This window comes from Trifolium pratense, linkage group LG7 (genome assembly GCF_020283565.1).
Source record: "Trifolium pratense cultivar HEN17-A07 linkage group LG7, ARS_RC_1.1, whole genome shotgun sequence".
Classification (NCBI taxonomy): domain Eukaryota; kingdom Viridiplantae; phylum Streptophyta; class Magnoliopsida; order Fabales; family Fabaceae; genus Trifolium; species Trifolium pratense.
In genome coordinates this window covers 49,497,392-49,514,142 of record NC_060065.1, presented here as the reverse complement: position 1 = coordinate 49,514,142, position 16,751 = coordinate 49,497,392, and the positions used below count along the sequence as shown (strand labels likewise).

General features: G+C 33.9%; 2 protein-coding genes across 2 annotated transcripts; both read right to left on the bottom strand.

Moving 5' to 3' along the window:
- Positions 1-290: 290 nt before the first annotated feature.
- On the bottom strand, positions 291-2,318 carry LOC123897674 (bifunctional epoxide hydrolase 2-like). Its single transcript, XM_045948398.1, has 5 exons — positions 2,124-2,318; positions 1,820-2,034; positions 1,439-1,609; positions 1,018-1,253; positions 291-675 (listed from the first exon to the last, which is right to left on the bottom strand). Exons 1-5 carry the CDS (start codon positions 2,191-2,193, stop codon positions 426-428), a joined length of 942 nt encoding a protein of 313 aa, XP_045804354.1. The 5' UTR covers positions 2,194-2,318; the 3' UTR covers positions 291-425.
- Positions 2,319-7,680: 5,362 nt separating this feature from the next.
- LOC123899718 (bifunctional epoxide hydrolase 2-like) lies at positions 7,681-10,568 on the bottom strand. Its single transcript, XM_045950931.1, has 5 exons — positions 10,310-10,568; positions 10,009-10,223; positions 8,814-8,984; positions 8,395-8,630; positions 7,681-8,021 (listed from the first exon to the last, which is right to left on the bottom strand). Exons 1-5 carry the CDS (start codon positions 10,377-10,379, stop codon positions 7,772-7,774), a joined length of 942 nt encoding a protein of 313 aa, XP_045806887.1. The 5' UTR covers positions 10,380-10,568; the 3' UTR covers positions 7,681-7,771.
- Positions 10,569-16,751: the final 6,183 nt, after the last annotated feature.

Genomic DNA, 16,751 nt, shown 5'->3' with positions numbered 1-16,751 from the left:
TTGTGAAAGTAAACTGCAGCAGAAATTAAATTAGAAAGAAACTGGGCAATGGTTTCTGTTGTAACAATGATTATTGAGTTTTTTATAGATAGATCATCAAATTTCATTCTTCAAAAAGTCCTCAAATTATGATTGTAATTCTTTTTATCTCATTGTGGACCGTTATATATAAGATTGGTTCGATGATTGGATCCAGATAGTTACGGAGTAAAGTGATTAGGAGAAAGATAGTGTGGTCCTCGCCTACAACAGAATATTAACTAATATTTGCCAAATTAAAAGGAACCTCATTGTAGAAAATGTTTATGATTGTAGAATAAAATCCTACAGAGTTCTTGCTCAAATCACTTATTGGAATGGGAGGTACAATGCACAGAATAGAAATCACAATCAAACCACACAAGCACAAGGGAATTATCTGTCATTCAGATAGTTTGTTTGTCAAGGAATTCAATGATGAGCTTGTTCACTTTCTCTGGGAATTGTTCATGAACAAAATGGCTTCCTTCTGGAATATATATAGTTTCCAAGTTTGGCACAAAATTTTTCACCACCCCACTTCTGATGTAGTCTTCCATGCCAGGAAACTTGAAGCAATAGTCTTCCTCACCCATGATCAGCAGTGCGGGAACATTGACTTTAGGATCGATTAGGCCACTTTCCACTGTGAGAGATCTGCGTGGATCATAAACATTGTTTTATAAATTGATACAAGTATGCACCCTAAAGTTACGCAACTAGTAAACAGTCATTTTGGTCACTAAATGCACGAGGTTGTGCCACTATGACTATAGTACCTAAATGTATCGAAATTACAAATACATCTGCGAGGATGACTAATGTTTGGCGAGGAATCTGGCTAACCACTTTCGATCGAGTCTATAAGTCCAACTACGTTTCTCTATTCACAAGGTTCAAACCAGATGCTTTGTTTAAGTAATATGAGTTCAGTTCCACTCAAATTTACTTTACATAATGTACGAATGTGTGAATATTGAATTGTAAGATTTTGATTACCTGTATGGAACCTGCAATGCAAATCTGAAGCCAGATTTTTCATAGAGTGATGCATAAACTGTCAAGTCTTCCTCAGAGAACCATGGTGGAAGGGGAGTAGAAGGATTAAACAAGTCCATGATTTCTTGATCATCATTTGCTACTGGCACCTCACTTTTCGAAAAGAGAATATAGATGTTCCTTATAACCGACTTAACATCAAAGCGGCCAAAATCTGCTTCTGCTCTCCCAGGTTCCTGAATTAATATACTCAATAGTTCATCTTTGTCATAAGCTATTCCAAACCTAAATATAAGCAAAAAAGTATATGTATCTGGTTCAAATGCAGACCAAACTTACTCAGTACATGTACTTTTTTGCTCATATTTAAGTCCAGAAGAAGTATCGAGAAAAATAAAAATGATTGGAATAGAATTTGCACCTGCCACCTAGTAATGTAGAAGCCTTTTGGGAGAAGATCGTTTTGGATAGCAGAAGGACCAGGATTCATGAAAGGAATGCCTAAAGTAATGAGAGAAGCTACTGTTTCTGGATAGACAACAGGTACAAGATTTGCTACGATGGCACCAGAGTCCTTACCAATAAGGAAAGCCTGATAAAAGCAATTGAAATTGCACATCCATAAACTATTAGATAAGTTTTTCATCTTAATCAAAAGGTTCTTGTTCTTTATCCTTTCATCTCAATTTTTTTTTCCTACTAATAACGTAGCATCACTTATTTGGCCACACTGAATATTAATTGGCATGAAGTGTGCCCGCATAAGCGCTGCCATGTCATTAATGAAGATCTTGATCCTTACCTTGCTGATGCCTAATGAATCTAAAAGATCTTTGACTTCATGAACAAGGTCCAATGAAGTAGCTTTTTCTGGTTCAGCTGGATGATCAGAAAGTCCATAGCCTCTAGAATCATAGGCAATAGCTCGGTAACCGGCATTTGCAACAGCAATCAATTGATATCTCCATGTATACCATATTTCTGGAAATCCATGTAAGAAAAGAACTGTCTTTTCACCTGCATAAATACACAAACAAAAGTATTGTCAAACTTTGGAAATGAATCAATTAAGAATGTTTCTGATATGATGAGGGTGTTGAATATACCAGTTCCAATCTCAGCTACATGGAGCTTTAGTCCCTTCACTTCTACATGACTGTGTTTGATGTTCTCCATCTTGGATGCAGGGTGAAGTGTGTTTGTGAGAGAGGGAGTTATGAACTTATGATTGCAAAAGGAGAATAATAAACAAAAGTATAAAACAAATGAAGCACCTAGCTCATTTCCTAAATTTTCAGATGAAGACAAATTGAGGTGAATATTTAGATGTTGTTTTGTAAAAAAAAGGTCAATGGTGAGAGATTAAGGCATGTTTGGATAAAGTATATTCAATAATGTGCTTAAAAAAGGTTAATTAAGGTTTTTGTCTAAAAGTATAACGAATTTTGATTTCAGTCTCTGAAAAATAAAAATGATACTTTTAGTCTCCGAGGAAAGGGGATCCCGATAACCTAGAGTTCGGTGGCGAGGTTAGAAAAGTCTGGCCAAGAATTGTTTCCACCAGAAATCGAACTCTGGTTCTCCCGAACAATCATCACATACAAAGGAATATTAATTATACTAATATTTGCCATTGTAGAATAAAATCATACTGAGTTCTTGCTCAAATTACTTATTTGAATGTCCGTTCCTATTTATTTGTTGCTATTTTACTTTTTATACATGTTTTTTTTTTATCAACTTTTTATACATGTTGATCAATAAATTTTGTTACTTTTATAACATTATTATTTCTCTTTGTTGAGAAAGCAATTCAATACTTGCCTTACAAGTTAGTATTTTGATGTTAGTTAGTTATAACAGTTAGTTATAACTACTTTGTGTATTGTTGATTAGTTGCTAACTAACTATGTCAATTAGAGTTAGTTAGCTTGTTTGTTAAGTAATTGTACAATTTGTAAACTCTATAAATTGTACCAAAGTCAATAATAAAATCAATGCTTTTGATATCTCTTTCTCTCATCTCTATCACCCTCTTCCACTCTAACAAGTGGTATCAGCTAGCCTTTAGGTTTTCGATCAATTCCATTCCCTTTACACAGAAAATTCGTTCTTTCTTGTTCCATTGTTCATTGATTCATCACGATGAACAATAACAGTAATTCTTTTCCTGCAAATCTACCGATTCTAGATGGAAAGAATTGGGATCAATGGTGTGTGAAGATGAATGTCATCTTTACCTATCAAGAAGTTGAAGAAATCATCAGTACTGGTTTTGAGCCTCTTGCAGCAAATGCGACTGAAGCTCAACAAACGGCATTCAGAGAAGTGAAGAAAAAAGATAGTAAGGCTCTGTTCTTGATTCATCAATGTGTAGATTCATCGAATTTTGAGAAGATTTCTGGTGCTAGAACAGCTAAGACAGCTTGGGATATACTCAGTAATGCTCATGGTGGTGGAGATAAAGTCAAGAAAGTGAAGCTTCAACACCTTCGAAGGCAATATGAATTGCTAGGCATGATGGATAAGGAATCCATTGGTGAGTATTTTACTAGATTGCAGACTTTGGTTAATTCAATGAAAAACTATGGTGAAACTGTATCTGATCAGCAAGTAATTGAGAAGGTTCTCAGAACATTAAACCCTCAATTCGATCACATAGTGGTAGCAATTGAAGAATCCAAAGATCTTTCCACAATGACTGTGAATGAACTGCACAGTTCACTTGAGGCACATGAACAGAGGCTTCAAGAAAGGAAAGAAAGGAAAGATAACAAGGCAAATCAAGATCAGGCTTTGTATGCAAAGAATGGAGGTTCTTGGAACAAGAATGGTAAGGGAAAGAATAAATGGAATAAGAATAAGGGAAAGAGTGATGGCAGTCATGATCAGAATCACCATAATGGTGAGGAGGATCAATCTGAATCTTCAAAGAATAAAACCAAAAATGGTGGAAAGAAAGGTGATAAGAGCAAGATTCAATGTTATAGTTGTGATAAGTGGGGTCATTATGCTTCTGAGTGCAGAAGCAAGGGAAAGAAGAAGCAAGAGAATGAGGCAAATCATGCAAGACACAATGACTCAGATTCAGATGGTGTTTTGATGATGGTGACTTCAAACTCAGAGAAAGATACCTCAAAGCTATGGTACCTTGACACTGGATGCTCAAATCACATGACAGGTCATAGAGATTGGTTATTGGAATTTGATGAAAATTTCAAAAGCAAAGTGAAGTTTGCAGATGACAGCACTATATCAGTAGAAGGCAAAGGCAAAGTGATGGTTCAGAGGAAGAATGGTAATCACACTTTTGTCACTGATGTGCTGTATGTACCATCTATGAAGCACAACCTGTTGAGCCTTGGACAGTTACTTGAGAAAGGGTTCAATTATTCCACAAAAGATCACAGCATTGAAGTATTTGACCCTAAGAACAAGTTGATTCTGAAAGCTCCATTGTCAAAGAATAGAACATTCAGAGTAAATCTTCAAGCTTCTGCATTTCAGTGTTTTTCAAGTTTGATCACTGAAGATGAGAAATGGCTGTGGCACTACAGGTATGGACATTTGAACTTTAAAAGTTTGAATCACTTGTGTAATAAGAAGATGGTTGTAGGGTTACCACTGATTCACACACCAGAAAAGTTGTGTGAAGGTTGCTTTGTAAGCAAGCAACCCAGGAATTCATTTAAAAGTTCAGTATACTCTAGGTCAAAACAACCACTTGATGTAGTCCATTCTGATGTGTGTGGACCAATTGAAGTTCCAACTCTAGGAGGTAGCAGATACTTTATGACTTGTGTTGATGAATTCACCAGAAAAGTCTGGATTTATCTGCTGAAAGAAAAGAGTGAAGTATTTTCAATGTTCAAGAATTTCTGTGTACTAGCTGAAAGACAAAGTGAAAATAAGCTAAAGGTACTCAGAACTGATGGAGGTGGAGAGTACAATTCTAAGGAATTTCAAACTTACTGTACTCAGAAAGGTATCATTCATGAGGTAACAGCTCCCTACACACCTCAACATAATGGTTTAGCAGAAAGAAGGAATAGAACTCTGGTCAATATGGCTAGATGTATGTTGAAGGGTAAAGGTTTACCAAAGTGCTATTGGGGTGAAGCTGTCAACACTGCAGCATATGTGTTGAACAGGTGTCCTACAAAGAGATTGAAGGATAACACACCAGAGGAATTATGGACAGGTCACAAACCAAGTGTGAAACACTTGAGAATCTTTGGTTCACTGTGTTACAGACATATTCCAGATGAGAAAAGAAGAAAGCTAGATGATAAAAGTGAAAAGCTAATTTTCATTGGATATGATGCTACAGGTGCCTACAGAATGTATAATCCCAACAATAAGAAAGTTGTGATTAGCAGAGATGTGATTGTTGATGAAAAATCACAATGGAAATGGAGCTCAGAAGCAAACACACAAGTCACAATGCAACTGGAAGATGGAGTGAATGATGCTGCAATCACACATCAACCAGTAGATAATCAAAATCAGGGCACACATCATGAAGAAGATATGCATACATCAAGTGATGATGATGATAGAATTCAACTATCATCAGTGCCTGCTCAAGCTCCAAGGAGATCAACTAGAAACAAATTTCCCTCTGTCAGGCTTAATGATCATGAAATCACCTCAGATAGTGCAGTGAATGAAGATGGTGATTTGGTACATTTAGCATTCATGGCAGATGCTGAGCCAATTAACTGGAAAGAAGCTGTAGTAAGTTCAAAGTGGAATGCAGCAATGAAAGAAGAACTCCATTCAATTGAAAAGAATCACACATGGAAATTAGTTGAGCTACCTCCACAAAAAAAAGCTATTAGTGTGAAATGGGTGTTCAAATTGAAAAAGGATCCAGATGGCAAGATAGTGAAACACAAGGCAAGGTTGGTTGCAAGAGGATTTCTTCAGCAAGAAGGAATTGATTACACTGAGGTGTATGCACCAGTAGCAAGAATGGAAACTATCAGGTTAGTGATTGCAATAGCCAGTTCATACAATTGGTCACTATACCATATGGATGTAAAATCTGCTTTTCTCAATGGTCCATTGGAAGAAGAGGTTTATGTACTGCAACCACCTGGGTTTGAAATTGCATCAGAAAAGAACAAAGTGTATAAGCTTAACAAAGCTTTATATGGCCTTAAACAAGCTCCAAGAGCTTGGAATAAAAGGATTGATGAATTTCTGCAAAAGGAAGGTTTTGTGAAGTGCACTGTTGAATTTGGTGTATACATGAAGGGAAGTGATATCTCAGATGCTATTGTCATTTGCCTGTATGTAGATGATTTGCTGATTACAGGTCACAGCACAACTAGCATTGAGAAATTCAAGGGGAGATTGAAAAGTGAGTTTGAAATGAGTGACTTGGGCAAACTCAATTACTTCCTTGGATTAGAATTTCACTATGCTTCAAATGGTATTGTATTGCATCAGAGAAAATACATTGAAGATGTATTAAAGAGATTTCAAATGGAGAATTGCAAAGCAGCTGAAACTCCAATGGATGCAAATTTGAAATTGTCAAAAAATGAAGATGAACAAGCAGTAGATGCTACTTTGTTCAAGCAGGTAGTTGGCAGCTTGAGGTTCATCTGCAATACAAGACCAGACATTAACTATGCAGTGGGCTCAGTGAGTAGGTTCATGAGTAAGCCTAAAACTTCTCACTTGATTGCAGCAAAAAGGATCCTAAGATACTTGAAGGGTACACAGGATTATGGTCTAGCTTTTCCAACAAGCAACAGTGAAACTCAAATTGAACTTGAAGGTTTCTCAGACTCTGACTGGTGTGGAGACAAAGATGATAGAAGGAGCACATCAGGTTACTGGTTCAGGTTCAGAAATTCACCTATCTCATGGTCTTCAAAGAAGCAGAACATAGTGGCATTATCTAGTTGTGAGGCTGAGTATGTAGCAGCAGCACAAGCAGCTTGTCAAGCAGTTTGGCTTGAATCCTTACTAGAAGAATTGAAGATCAACTATGTGAAGCCTATGAGATTGAATATTGACAATAAATCTGCAATCAGCTTGGCAAAGAACCCCATTGCACATGGAAGGTCAAAGCACATTGAAACCAAGTATCACTTTCTAAGAGACCAAGTCAGCAAAGGCAAACTGAATGTGATGCATTGCAGGACAGAAATTCAAATTGCAGATATCCTTACCAAGCCACTGAGGGCTGATAGGTTCAAGGAGCTAAGGAGCATGTTAGGCGTTGTGAAGACAGAGAAATTGAATTGAAGGGGAGTGTTGAGAAAGCAATTCAATACTTGCCTTACAAGTTAGTATTTTGATGTTAGTTAGTTATAACAGTTAGTTATAACTACTTTGTGTATTGTTGATTAGTTGCTAACTAACTATGTCAATTAGAGTTAGTTAGCTTGTTTGTTAAGTAATTGTACAATTTGTAAACTCTATAAATTGTACCAAAGTCAATAATAAAATCAATGCTTTTGATATCTCTTTCTCTCATCTCTATCACCCTCTTCCACTCTAACACTCTTTTCCGTATAATAATACCCTTAATCATTTATTTATTTTATCTGCAATAAATACTTACGGACATTATTGACAAAATACTAATAAATGTTACATTGAACTTTAAAATTGACAAGGAAATAGAAACATAATTTTTCTACAAAATCGATAAGCGACAAGTAATTAATTAAGAACCGAAGAAGTACAACATTAAGCATAAGACTCTTAGACTCCATTATCACAATCACAATCAGAATCAGATAGTTTGTTTGTCAAGGAACTGAATGATGATCTTGTTCACTTTTTCTGGGAATTGTTCATGAACAAAATGGCTTCCTTCTGGAATATATATAGTTTCCAAGTCTGGCACAAAATTTTTCACCACTCCACTTCTGATGTAGTCTTCCATGCCAGGAAACTTGAAGCAATAGTCTTCCTCACCCATTATCAGTAGTGCAGGAACATTGATTTTAGGATCAGTTAGACCACTTTCCACTGTCAAAGACCTGTTTGGATCATAAACAATGTTTTCTAAAATGATACATGTATGGTTAGAGACAATTTCTACTTTAGGGCATTGGAAAAAATAGACTTAATACAAAAAACAAGGAAACGAGAACGAGGAAACATTCATTTTGCTCTATAAATGTGTGAGGTGGTATCTCTACACTCTCTAAATGTATCGAAATCAAAATTACAAATATATATATATATATATATATATATATATTCGAGTTTCTCTTTTATTAGTAATTTGATGGATCAAACTAAGTGATTCGAGTTCAGTTCCACTAACACCAACATAATGCAATGTACGAATATTGAATATTCCAATTACTATTATTAAATATATAAGTTGAATTGTGAGTTTTTGATTACCTGTATGGAACCTGCAATGCAAATCTGAAGCCAGATTTTTCATATAGTGATGCATAAACTGTCAAGTCTTCCTCAGAGAACCATGATGGGAGAGGAGTAGATGGATTAAACAAGTCCATGATTTCTTGATCATCACCTGCTACTGGAATCTCACTTTTCGAAAACAGAATATAAATGTTCCTTATAACCGACTTAACATCAAATCGGCCAAAATCTGCTTCTGCCCTCCCAGGTTCCTGAATTAGTGAATACACAATCGTTCAATATTGTCATAGACTACTCCGAACTTAAATATAAGCAAAAATAAGTACATGTATCTGGTTCAAACGTGAACCAGATACATGTATTTTTTTTGTTTATATTTAAGTTCAGAAGGAGTGTAGAGAAAGTTAAAAATGATTATGGCAGAGGATTTGCACCTGCCACCTAGTAATGTAGAAGCCTTTTGGAAGAAGATGGTTCTGGACAACAGAAGGACCAGGAAGCATGAAAGGAATACCTAAAGTAATGACAGAAGCTACTTTTTCAGGATAGACAGCAGCTACAAGATATGCTGGGAGGGCACCAAAGTCCTTACCAATAAGGAAAGCCTGATAGATAGAAAGCAATTGAAATTGCACAACCAAAAACTATTAGACTTGTTTTTCACCTTAATTGTTCTCTACCCTTTCCTCAAACTTTTTTCCATCTATTACACAAACTTTCAACTCAACAAAAATCATGTTTAGTTTGTGAAAATATTTTCTAAAATTTGTGTTAATATTATTTGCTGATAAAAAGATAATAGACTATCGAAATGAATAGTTGTCTGCATTTTTTAGAAACAATAAAAATACAAGAGAATGGTTTTCATTATTTCTGAAAATGTGCTGCTCTCAAGATCTCAAGTTCGAATCCTTCCAATGTCAATTTCTATGTTAGATCAGTCAATACTCAATAGTCAATACATAACAAAAAAGTTATGGCTTTAAATGGGCCACCTGCTAGTGGACACTAAGATTGTGTCCCTCGGGTTGGATTAGTCGGTCATTAGGCCCGGATATTGAGTCTTCAAAAAATGCATAATTTCTAGTTAACATTTCATTTTCTCTCCATCATAATGAGCCACTTCAAGGGAAACAAATTGTCTCCCCTACATCCAATGTAATATCTACCTTTGATTATTTTTTAATAATTACAAATTTTATGTACTAAACGAAATGAATCAAGATACTCTCCATTTTTTACTTTCTTCATTTTTGCAATTACTAAAATTTTGAGAATATTAATTAATGCAATAATATACTAATATTTAGTAGATCCAATTATTTAATATACTATATTATAAAACTATTTAAAACTATAGTAATGGAGAGTATCCTGACTCAAACGAAATGGTGGATGAGAAATGGGTGGATAAGATGTCCTAGGAGAGAATCTCTACCACAAGCCTTCATTTTTAATTTTATTTTATCTTAGACGAAGTGAATAACACCAATGAAACTCACACACACAACTGCAAGTCCAAATATAAATTTGGGCGAAGGTATCTAACCTAACAATATCGCGATTGGCCAGTTGAACCTAAAATTGTACAAAATATAATTTTATTGTATAGAACATATTGATTCTTACCTTGCTGATACCTAGTGAATCTAAAAGATCCTTGACTTCATGAACAAGGTCCATTAAATTTGCTTTCTCTGGTTCTGCTGGATGATCAGAAAGTCCATAGCCTCTAAAATCAAAGGCAATAGCACGGTAACCAGCATTTGCAACAGCAATCATTTGGTGTCTCCATGTATACCATATTTCTGGGAATCCATGTAAGAAAACCACTACCTTATCACCTGAGCAAACAAAAATAGTGTTATAATACTTTGGATTAATGAATCAATCAAGAAAAAAAAAATATGATATAAGGTTTTTGATATACCAGTTCCAATCTCAGCTACATGCAGCTTTAGTCCTTTCACTTCTACATTACTGTGTTGGATGTTTTCCATCTTGAAAGCAGGGTGAAGTGTGTTTGTGTGTGTGAAGGAGTTTTGATGGCAAAAGGAAAATAAAAAACAAAGGTATAAAACAAATGAAGCACCTAGCTCATTTCCTAAATGTTCATATGAAGGCAAATTGAAGTGAATATTTAGATTCTGTTTAGTAAAAGGAAAATGCTATTTAATGCTTCATCCTCCTTACCAAATTATAAGGCGAGAAAAAAAATATTAATATAATTAATGTTATTTTTTCTATTATACGATTTACTATTTACTTAGTATCCGGACCCGTGTCAAGCACGGGTAAAATGAAACTACAAAAGATAATATTTTAATATTAAAATTTTCATAATTCTTAAATAAAAAGAATGAAAAACTATAACATGAAACAAAATAGGATCCCGTATTTGTAAAAAACAAAAAAATAGATTCCATATTAATATATGAATTATAACATAAAACAAAATAGGATCCCGTATTTGTCAAAAAATAAAATAAAATCCTGTATTAATATATGTAAATATAGTTCTTGTATAAATCACAAAAAAAGAAAGAAGTAGGCCCTGTATAAATTACAAAAAAATAAAATAAAGCGCCTCTCTTAATATATAAGTAGAAATAGAATCGTGTGTATAAGTAAAAAGTGATCAACAAAAGTGAATGTATCTGGACTAAATTTTAAACCAAATTCATCAACTTTCGTTGACCACTTTTTGCATTAATAACTAATATGAATAATTGCATTAACAATTACTGTGTTAAATTCTATCCCGAATAACTGAGATTCCTTTTTGCTCCCCCGTCGGCTCCTCTGTTTGTTTTTGTTGTTGAGCTGGGGGAGGACTTGTTCTCCTAACAGGGCAGACCAACAAGTCTCGAAGATATGATAACAAGATGCTCAGGCTAAGGTTCCACGAGACTGGCTTTCCGCCTCTCATTTTTGATACTTTATTAATATGAAGTTCATTTTGTAAAGCTGTATGCACATAGTTTGATATCTCAATTGTTAACTATAAATTGAATGGTTCGGATTAATACAATTATAAAATCACTGAAAACAATCTTAACTACACATTTTGGATTAGACTATCTATCTTGATGTAAACTGTGTATTTTTACTACTGGAAATATCAATCCCACGTAACAGAGGTCAATGGTAGGATATTAGGCATCGTTGGATAGATGTTTTCTCTCCCCACCCCCCATGAATCTTTTATCCCCCCTGAGTTTCCAATTTTGCCCTTGAAAAAACTTCGGTTCGTAGAAACCGAAGTTTTTTTTTTGCCTTGAAAACAAATTTCGGTTTCTAAAAACCGAAATTTACTCTGAATTTGCACTAGAAAAAATTCGGTTTCTGCGAACCGAATTTTTCACAAGGGCAAAATTGGAATATTGGGGGGTATAAAAGAAACACAGGGGGCCCGAAGAGAAAACATCCGTTGGATAAGGTGAAAGCCCATTTATTTTGAAGTGGATGCATCTAAAACTGGAGCAAGCCCAATTCATATATGGGACTTTTTGTATTTCTCATTATATTAAGGGCCATTTGTTTTAATTTGAGTTAAATATTTTTTCATCCTTATAAAATTGGTAAATTTTAATTTTCATTCGTATAAAAAAATTACATGTTTTTTCCCCACAAAAATTTCTGCCTTTTTTTAGTCTATAATGGATAAAATGTTGACATATTTGGACATAATATGGACGGGAGAAGGTTGTTTCATGTGACATTTTTTCACAGTGAAATCTTGACCATTGCTTTATTTTAACAATTTTAATTTTAATTTAAATAAGAAAAATAAAAGGTGGATGTATCCACTTGACACCCTCCAGTTTTTTTCTCACTAGAGACAATCCATCTCCAATATGGACTAACATAGGATTAACATGATATATAGGATTAGATTACAAATAAAATGAACATAAATTGTTCATTAGGAATTAAAGAGAATGAAAACATGTTAAACATTACAACTTTTTTGCACTCTGATTTTAGCTTTAAAAAAAAGGGTGAATTATTAGTACATGAAAATATCTAATCAAGATTGATATATAGTTATTTTTTTAGTCTTCAATTATGGTCTAGATTTTAATTTGCAAATATAAGTATATATTTAAATCATTTAAAGTGAATAAAGTGTGCTCACATCTTGACCAACAAAAAAAAAAGTGTGTCCACATGAGTTTAATTCAGTTGGTATAAATATTGTATTATATATATGAGGAGTGATCAAATTACACCTGTGTAACATTTGAGTAATGTTACACCGCTCAATAACGCTTTAACGAATACAAATTTTACAAAATCCACCGTTGGATTGAAAGTTTATATCGTATAGATCATCTATCTTAAATTTTACAAAAATCTAATATCGGTTGATATGTTTTTGAGACAAATCAACATTAATGGTTTATGCGTTTTTGTTGAATACCGTTAATCTTGACCAATCTCAATAACATATCAAACGATTTTAGATTTTAATAAAATTTAACATAAATGATCTATACGATATAAATTTTCAATCTAACGGTGGATTTTGTAAAACTTGTATTCGTTAAAGCGTTATTGACCGGTATAACACTACTCAAATATTACAGTGGTGTAATTTGATCCCTCCCCTATCTATCTATCTATATATATATATATATGGGGTTTTCTAACTTAGACCCTAGTTAGGTCTAAGTTAGCAAGGTGCACCTTTTGAGTTGGACCAAAATACCCATTCTTTTAATTTTTGAAAGAATAGAGCAACAGGGGCATTTCTGTAATTTTACATAAAAAAAAAAATAAAGACACGCGCCCCCACCTTCTTAAAAATTAATAGACGTGGATCCAGTGTCGCGCGCGTACGGAAGGACCATGGTTACAGACCGTTGATTTCCATCAGACAGCCAAGATGTGATCTCATTAAGGCTGTCTGATTGATCAGACAGCCCAGATCATCCTACCATCATGTCTGCGCCACACTAGATTATAAGCTGGAGAGAGAAAATTTTACTTTTGAAAAAGGCAGCCACGTGTCAGCATATGACTGGGTCTGCCTGATTTTTTTCCATTTTATGCTTTAAACTCGATTATTTCGTCGTAAATTAATTTTTTATTTTTTAATTTTTATACCAAAATTCATAATTTTTTTTTCTCTACAAATAGAGACTTGGTTCGTTTGATTTGGACACCGAAAAAAAAACGCGATTTTTCACTACTTTAAACTCGATTATTTCGTCGTAAATTAATTTTTTATTTTTTATTTTTTATACCAAAATTCATAATTTTTTTTTCTCTACAAATAGAGACTTGGTTCGTTTGATTTGGACACCGAAAAAAAAACGCGATTTTTCACTACTTTAAACTCGATTATTTCGTCGTAAATTAATTTTTTATTTTTTATTTTTTATACCAAAATTCATAATTTTTTTTTTCCTACAAATAGAGACTTGGTTCGTTTGATTTGGACACCGAAATCCTTCTGAAACCATTTATATGGTAGAATGGTTTCAGAGAGTTGTAATCTGAAACCATTTTGCTGGTAGAATGGTTTCAGTAAGTTGATTACTAGTTATTTGCTTCTGAAACCATTTAGCTTGTAGAATGGTTGCACATAGTTGTATTCTGAAACCATTTTACTGGTAGAATGGTTTCAGTGAGTAATTTATTAATTGTGTTTGCTTCTGAAACCATTTATCTGGTAGAATGGTTTCAGAGAGTTGTAATCTGAAACCATTTTGCTGGTAGAATGGTTTCAGTAAGTTGATTATTAGTTATTTGCTTCTGAAACCATTTAGCTTGTAGAATGGTTGCACATAGTTGTATTCTGAAACCATTTTACTGGTAGAATGGTTTCAGTGAGTAATTTATTAATTGTGTTTGCTTCTGAAACCATTTATCTGGTACAATGGTTTCAGAGTTGTAATCTGAAACCATTTTGCTGGTAGAATGGTTTCAGTAAGTTGATTATTAGTTATTTGCTTCTGAAACCATTTAGCTTGTAGAATGGTTGCACATAGTTGTATTCTGAAACCATTTTACTGGTAGAATGGTTTCAGTGAGTAATTTATTAATTGTGTTTGCTTCTGAAACCATTTATCTGGTACAATGGTTTCAGAGAGTTGTAATCTGAAACCATTTTGCTGGTAGAATGGTTTCAGTAAGTTGATTATTAGTTATTTGATGAGATTAAGGTAGTGAAAAATTGGGTTTTTTTTTCTGTGTCCAAATCAAACGAACCAAGTCTCTATTTGTAGAGAAAAAAAAATTATGAATTTTGGTATAAAAAATAAAAAATAAAAAATTAATTTACGACGAAATAATCGAGTTTAAAGTAGTGAAAAATCGCGTTTTTTTTTCGGTGTCCAAATCAAACGAACCAAGTCTCTATTTGTAGAGAAAAAAAAATTATGAATTTTGGTATAAAAATTAAAAAATAAAAAATTAATTTACGACGAAATAATCGAGTTTAAAGTATAAAATGAAAAAAATCACGCAGACCCAATAATAGCGTGACACGTGTCTGCCTTTTTCAAAAAGGTTTCTCTCTCCGCGGAATCCTGTCCACCACGCGCACCTGTCGGCGCGTGTCATGCACGCGCGTGATTTTTGTCAAATGAGAAGCTGCCACGTGTCCTGGGGGGGGAAAAAGAAGTGGGGGCGCGTGTACTGTTGCATAAAATTACAGAAATGCCCCTGTTGCTCTATTCTTCCAAAAAATTAAAAAATGGGTATTTTTGTCCAACTCAAAAGGTGCACCTTGCTAATTTAGACCCAACTGGGTCTAAATTAGCAGCCCCCATATATATATATAGGGGTTTTCTAACTTAGACCCTAGTTAGGTCTAAGTTAGCAAGGTGCACCTTTTCAATTGGACCAAAATACCCATTCTTTTAATTTTTGAAAGAATAGAGCAACAGGGGCATTTCTGTAATTTTACATAAAAAAAAAAATACTGACACGCGCCCCCACCTTCTTAAAAATTAATAGACGTGGATCCAGTGTCGCGCGCGTACGGAAGGACCATGGTTACAGACCGTTGATTTCCATCAGACAGCCAAGATGTGATCTCATTAAGGCTGTCTGATTGATCAGACAGCCCAGATCATCCTACCATCTTGTCTGCGCCACACTAGATTATAAGCTGGAGAGAGAAAATTTTACTTTTGAAAAAGGCAGCCACGTGTCAGCATATGAATGGGTCTGCGTGATTTTTTCCATTTTATGCTTTAAACTCGATTATTTCGTCGTAAATTAATTTTTTATTTTTTAATTTTTATACCAAAATTCATAATTTTTTTTTCTCTACAAATAGAGACTTGGTTTGTTTGATTTGGACACCGAAAAAAAAAACGCAATTTTTCACTACTTTAAACTCGATTATTTCGTCGTAAATTAATTTTTTTTTTTTTATTTTTTATACCAAAATTCATATTTTTTTTTTCCTACAAATAGAGATTTGGTTCGTTCGATTTGGACACCGAAAAAAAACGCAATTTTTCACTACCTTAAATGAGATAAAACGATAATTAAAAACTAATGTTTGCTTCTGAAACCATTTATCTGGTACAATGGTTTCAGAGAGTTGTAATCTGAAACCATTTTGCTGGTAGAATGGTTTCAGTAAGTTGATTATTAGTTATTTGCTTCTGAAACCATTTAGCTTGTAGAATGGTTGCACATAGTTGTATTCTGAAACCATTTTACTGGTAGAATGGTTTCAGTGAGTAATTTATTAATTGTGTTTGCTTCTGAAACCATTTATCTGGTACAATGGTTTCAGAGAGTTGTAATCTGAAACCATTTTGCTGGTAGAATGGTTTCAGTAAGTTGATTATTAGTTATTTGCTTCTGAAACCATTTAGCTTGTAGAATGGTTGCACATAGTTGTATTCTGAAACCATTTTACTGGTAGAATGGTTTCAGTGAGTAATTTATTAATTGTGTTTGCTTCTGAAACCATTTATCTGGTACAATGGTTTCAGAGAGTTGTAATCTGAAACCATTTTGCTGGTAGAATGGTTTCAGTAAGTAGATTATTAGTTATTTGCTTCTCAAACCATTTACCTTGTAGAATGGTTGCACATAGTTGTATTCTGAAACCATTTTACTGGTAGAATGGTTTCAGTGAGTAATTTATTAATTGTGTTTGCTTCTGAAACCATTTATCTGGTAGAATGGTTTCAGAGAGTTGTAAACTGAAACCATTTTGCTGGTAAAATGGTTTCAGTAAGTTGATTATTAGTTATTTGATGAGATTAAGGTAGTGAAAAATTGAGTTTTTTTTTCTGTGTCCAAATCAAACGAACCAAGTCTCTATTTGTAGAGAAAAAAAAATTATGAATTTTGGTATAAAAAATAAAAAATAAAAAATTAATTTACGACGAAATAATCGA

Excerpts from the sequence above, each read along its gene's own strand:
- LOC123897674 (XM_045948398.1), bottom strand. The coding sequence starts at position 2,193 with ATGGAGAACATCAAACACAGTCATGTAGAAGTGAAGGGACTAAAGCTC. Across the intron at positions 2,035-2,123 it reads TGTAGCTGAGATTGGAACTG|GTGAAAAGACAGTTCTTTTC; the intron begins GTATATTCAACA and ends GTATTTATGCAG. Across the intron at positions 1,254-1,438 it reads TCTACATTACTAGGTGGCAG|GAACCTGGGAGAGCAGAAGC; the intron begins GTGCAAATTCTA and ends ATATTAATTCAG.
- LOC123899718 (XM_045950931.1), bottom strand. The coding sequence starts at position 10,379 with ATGGAAAACATCCAACACAGTAATGTAGAAGTGAAAGGACTAAAGCTG. Across the intron at positions 8,985-10,008 it reads ATTCACTAGGTATCAGCAAG|GCTTTCCTTATTGGTAAGGA; the intron begins GTAAGAATCAAT and ends TCTATCTATCAG. Across the intron at positions 8,631-8,813 it reads TCTACATTACTAGGTGGCAG|GAACCTGGGAGGGCAGAAGC; the intron begins GTGCAAATCCTC and ends TCACTAATTCAG.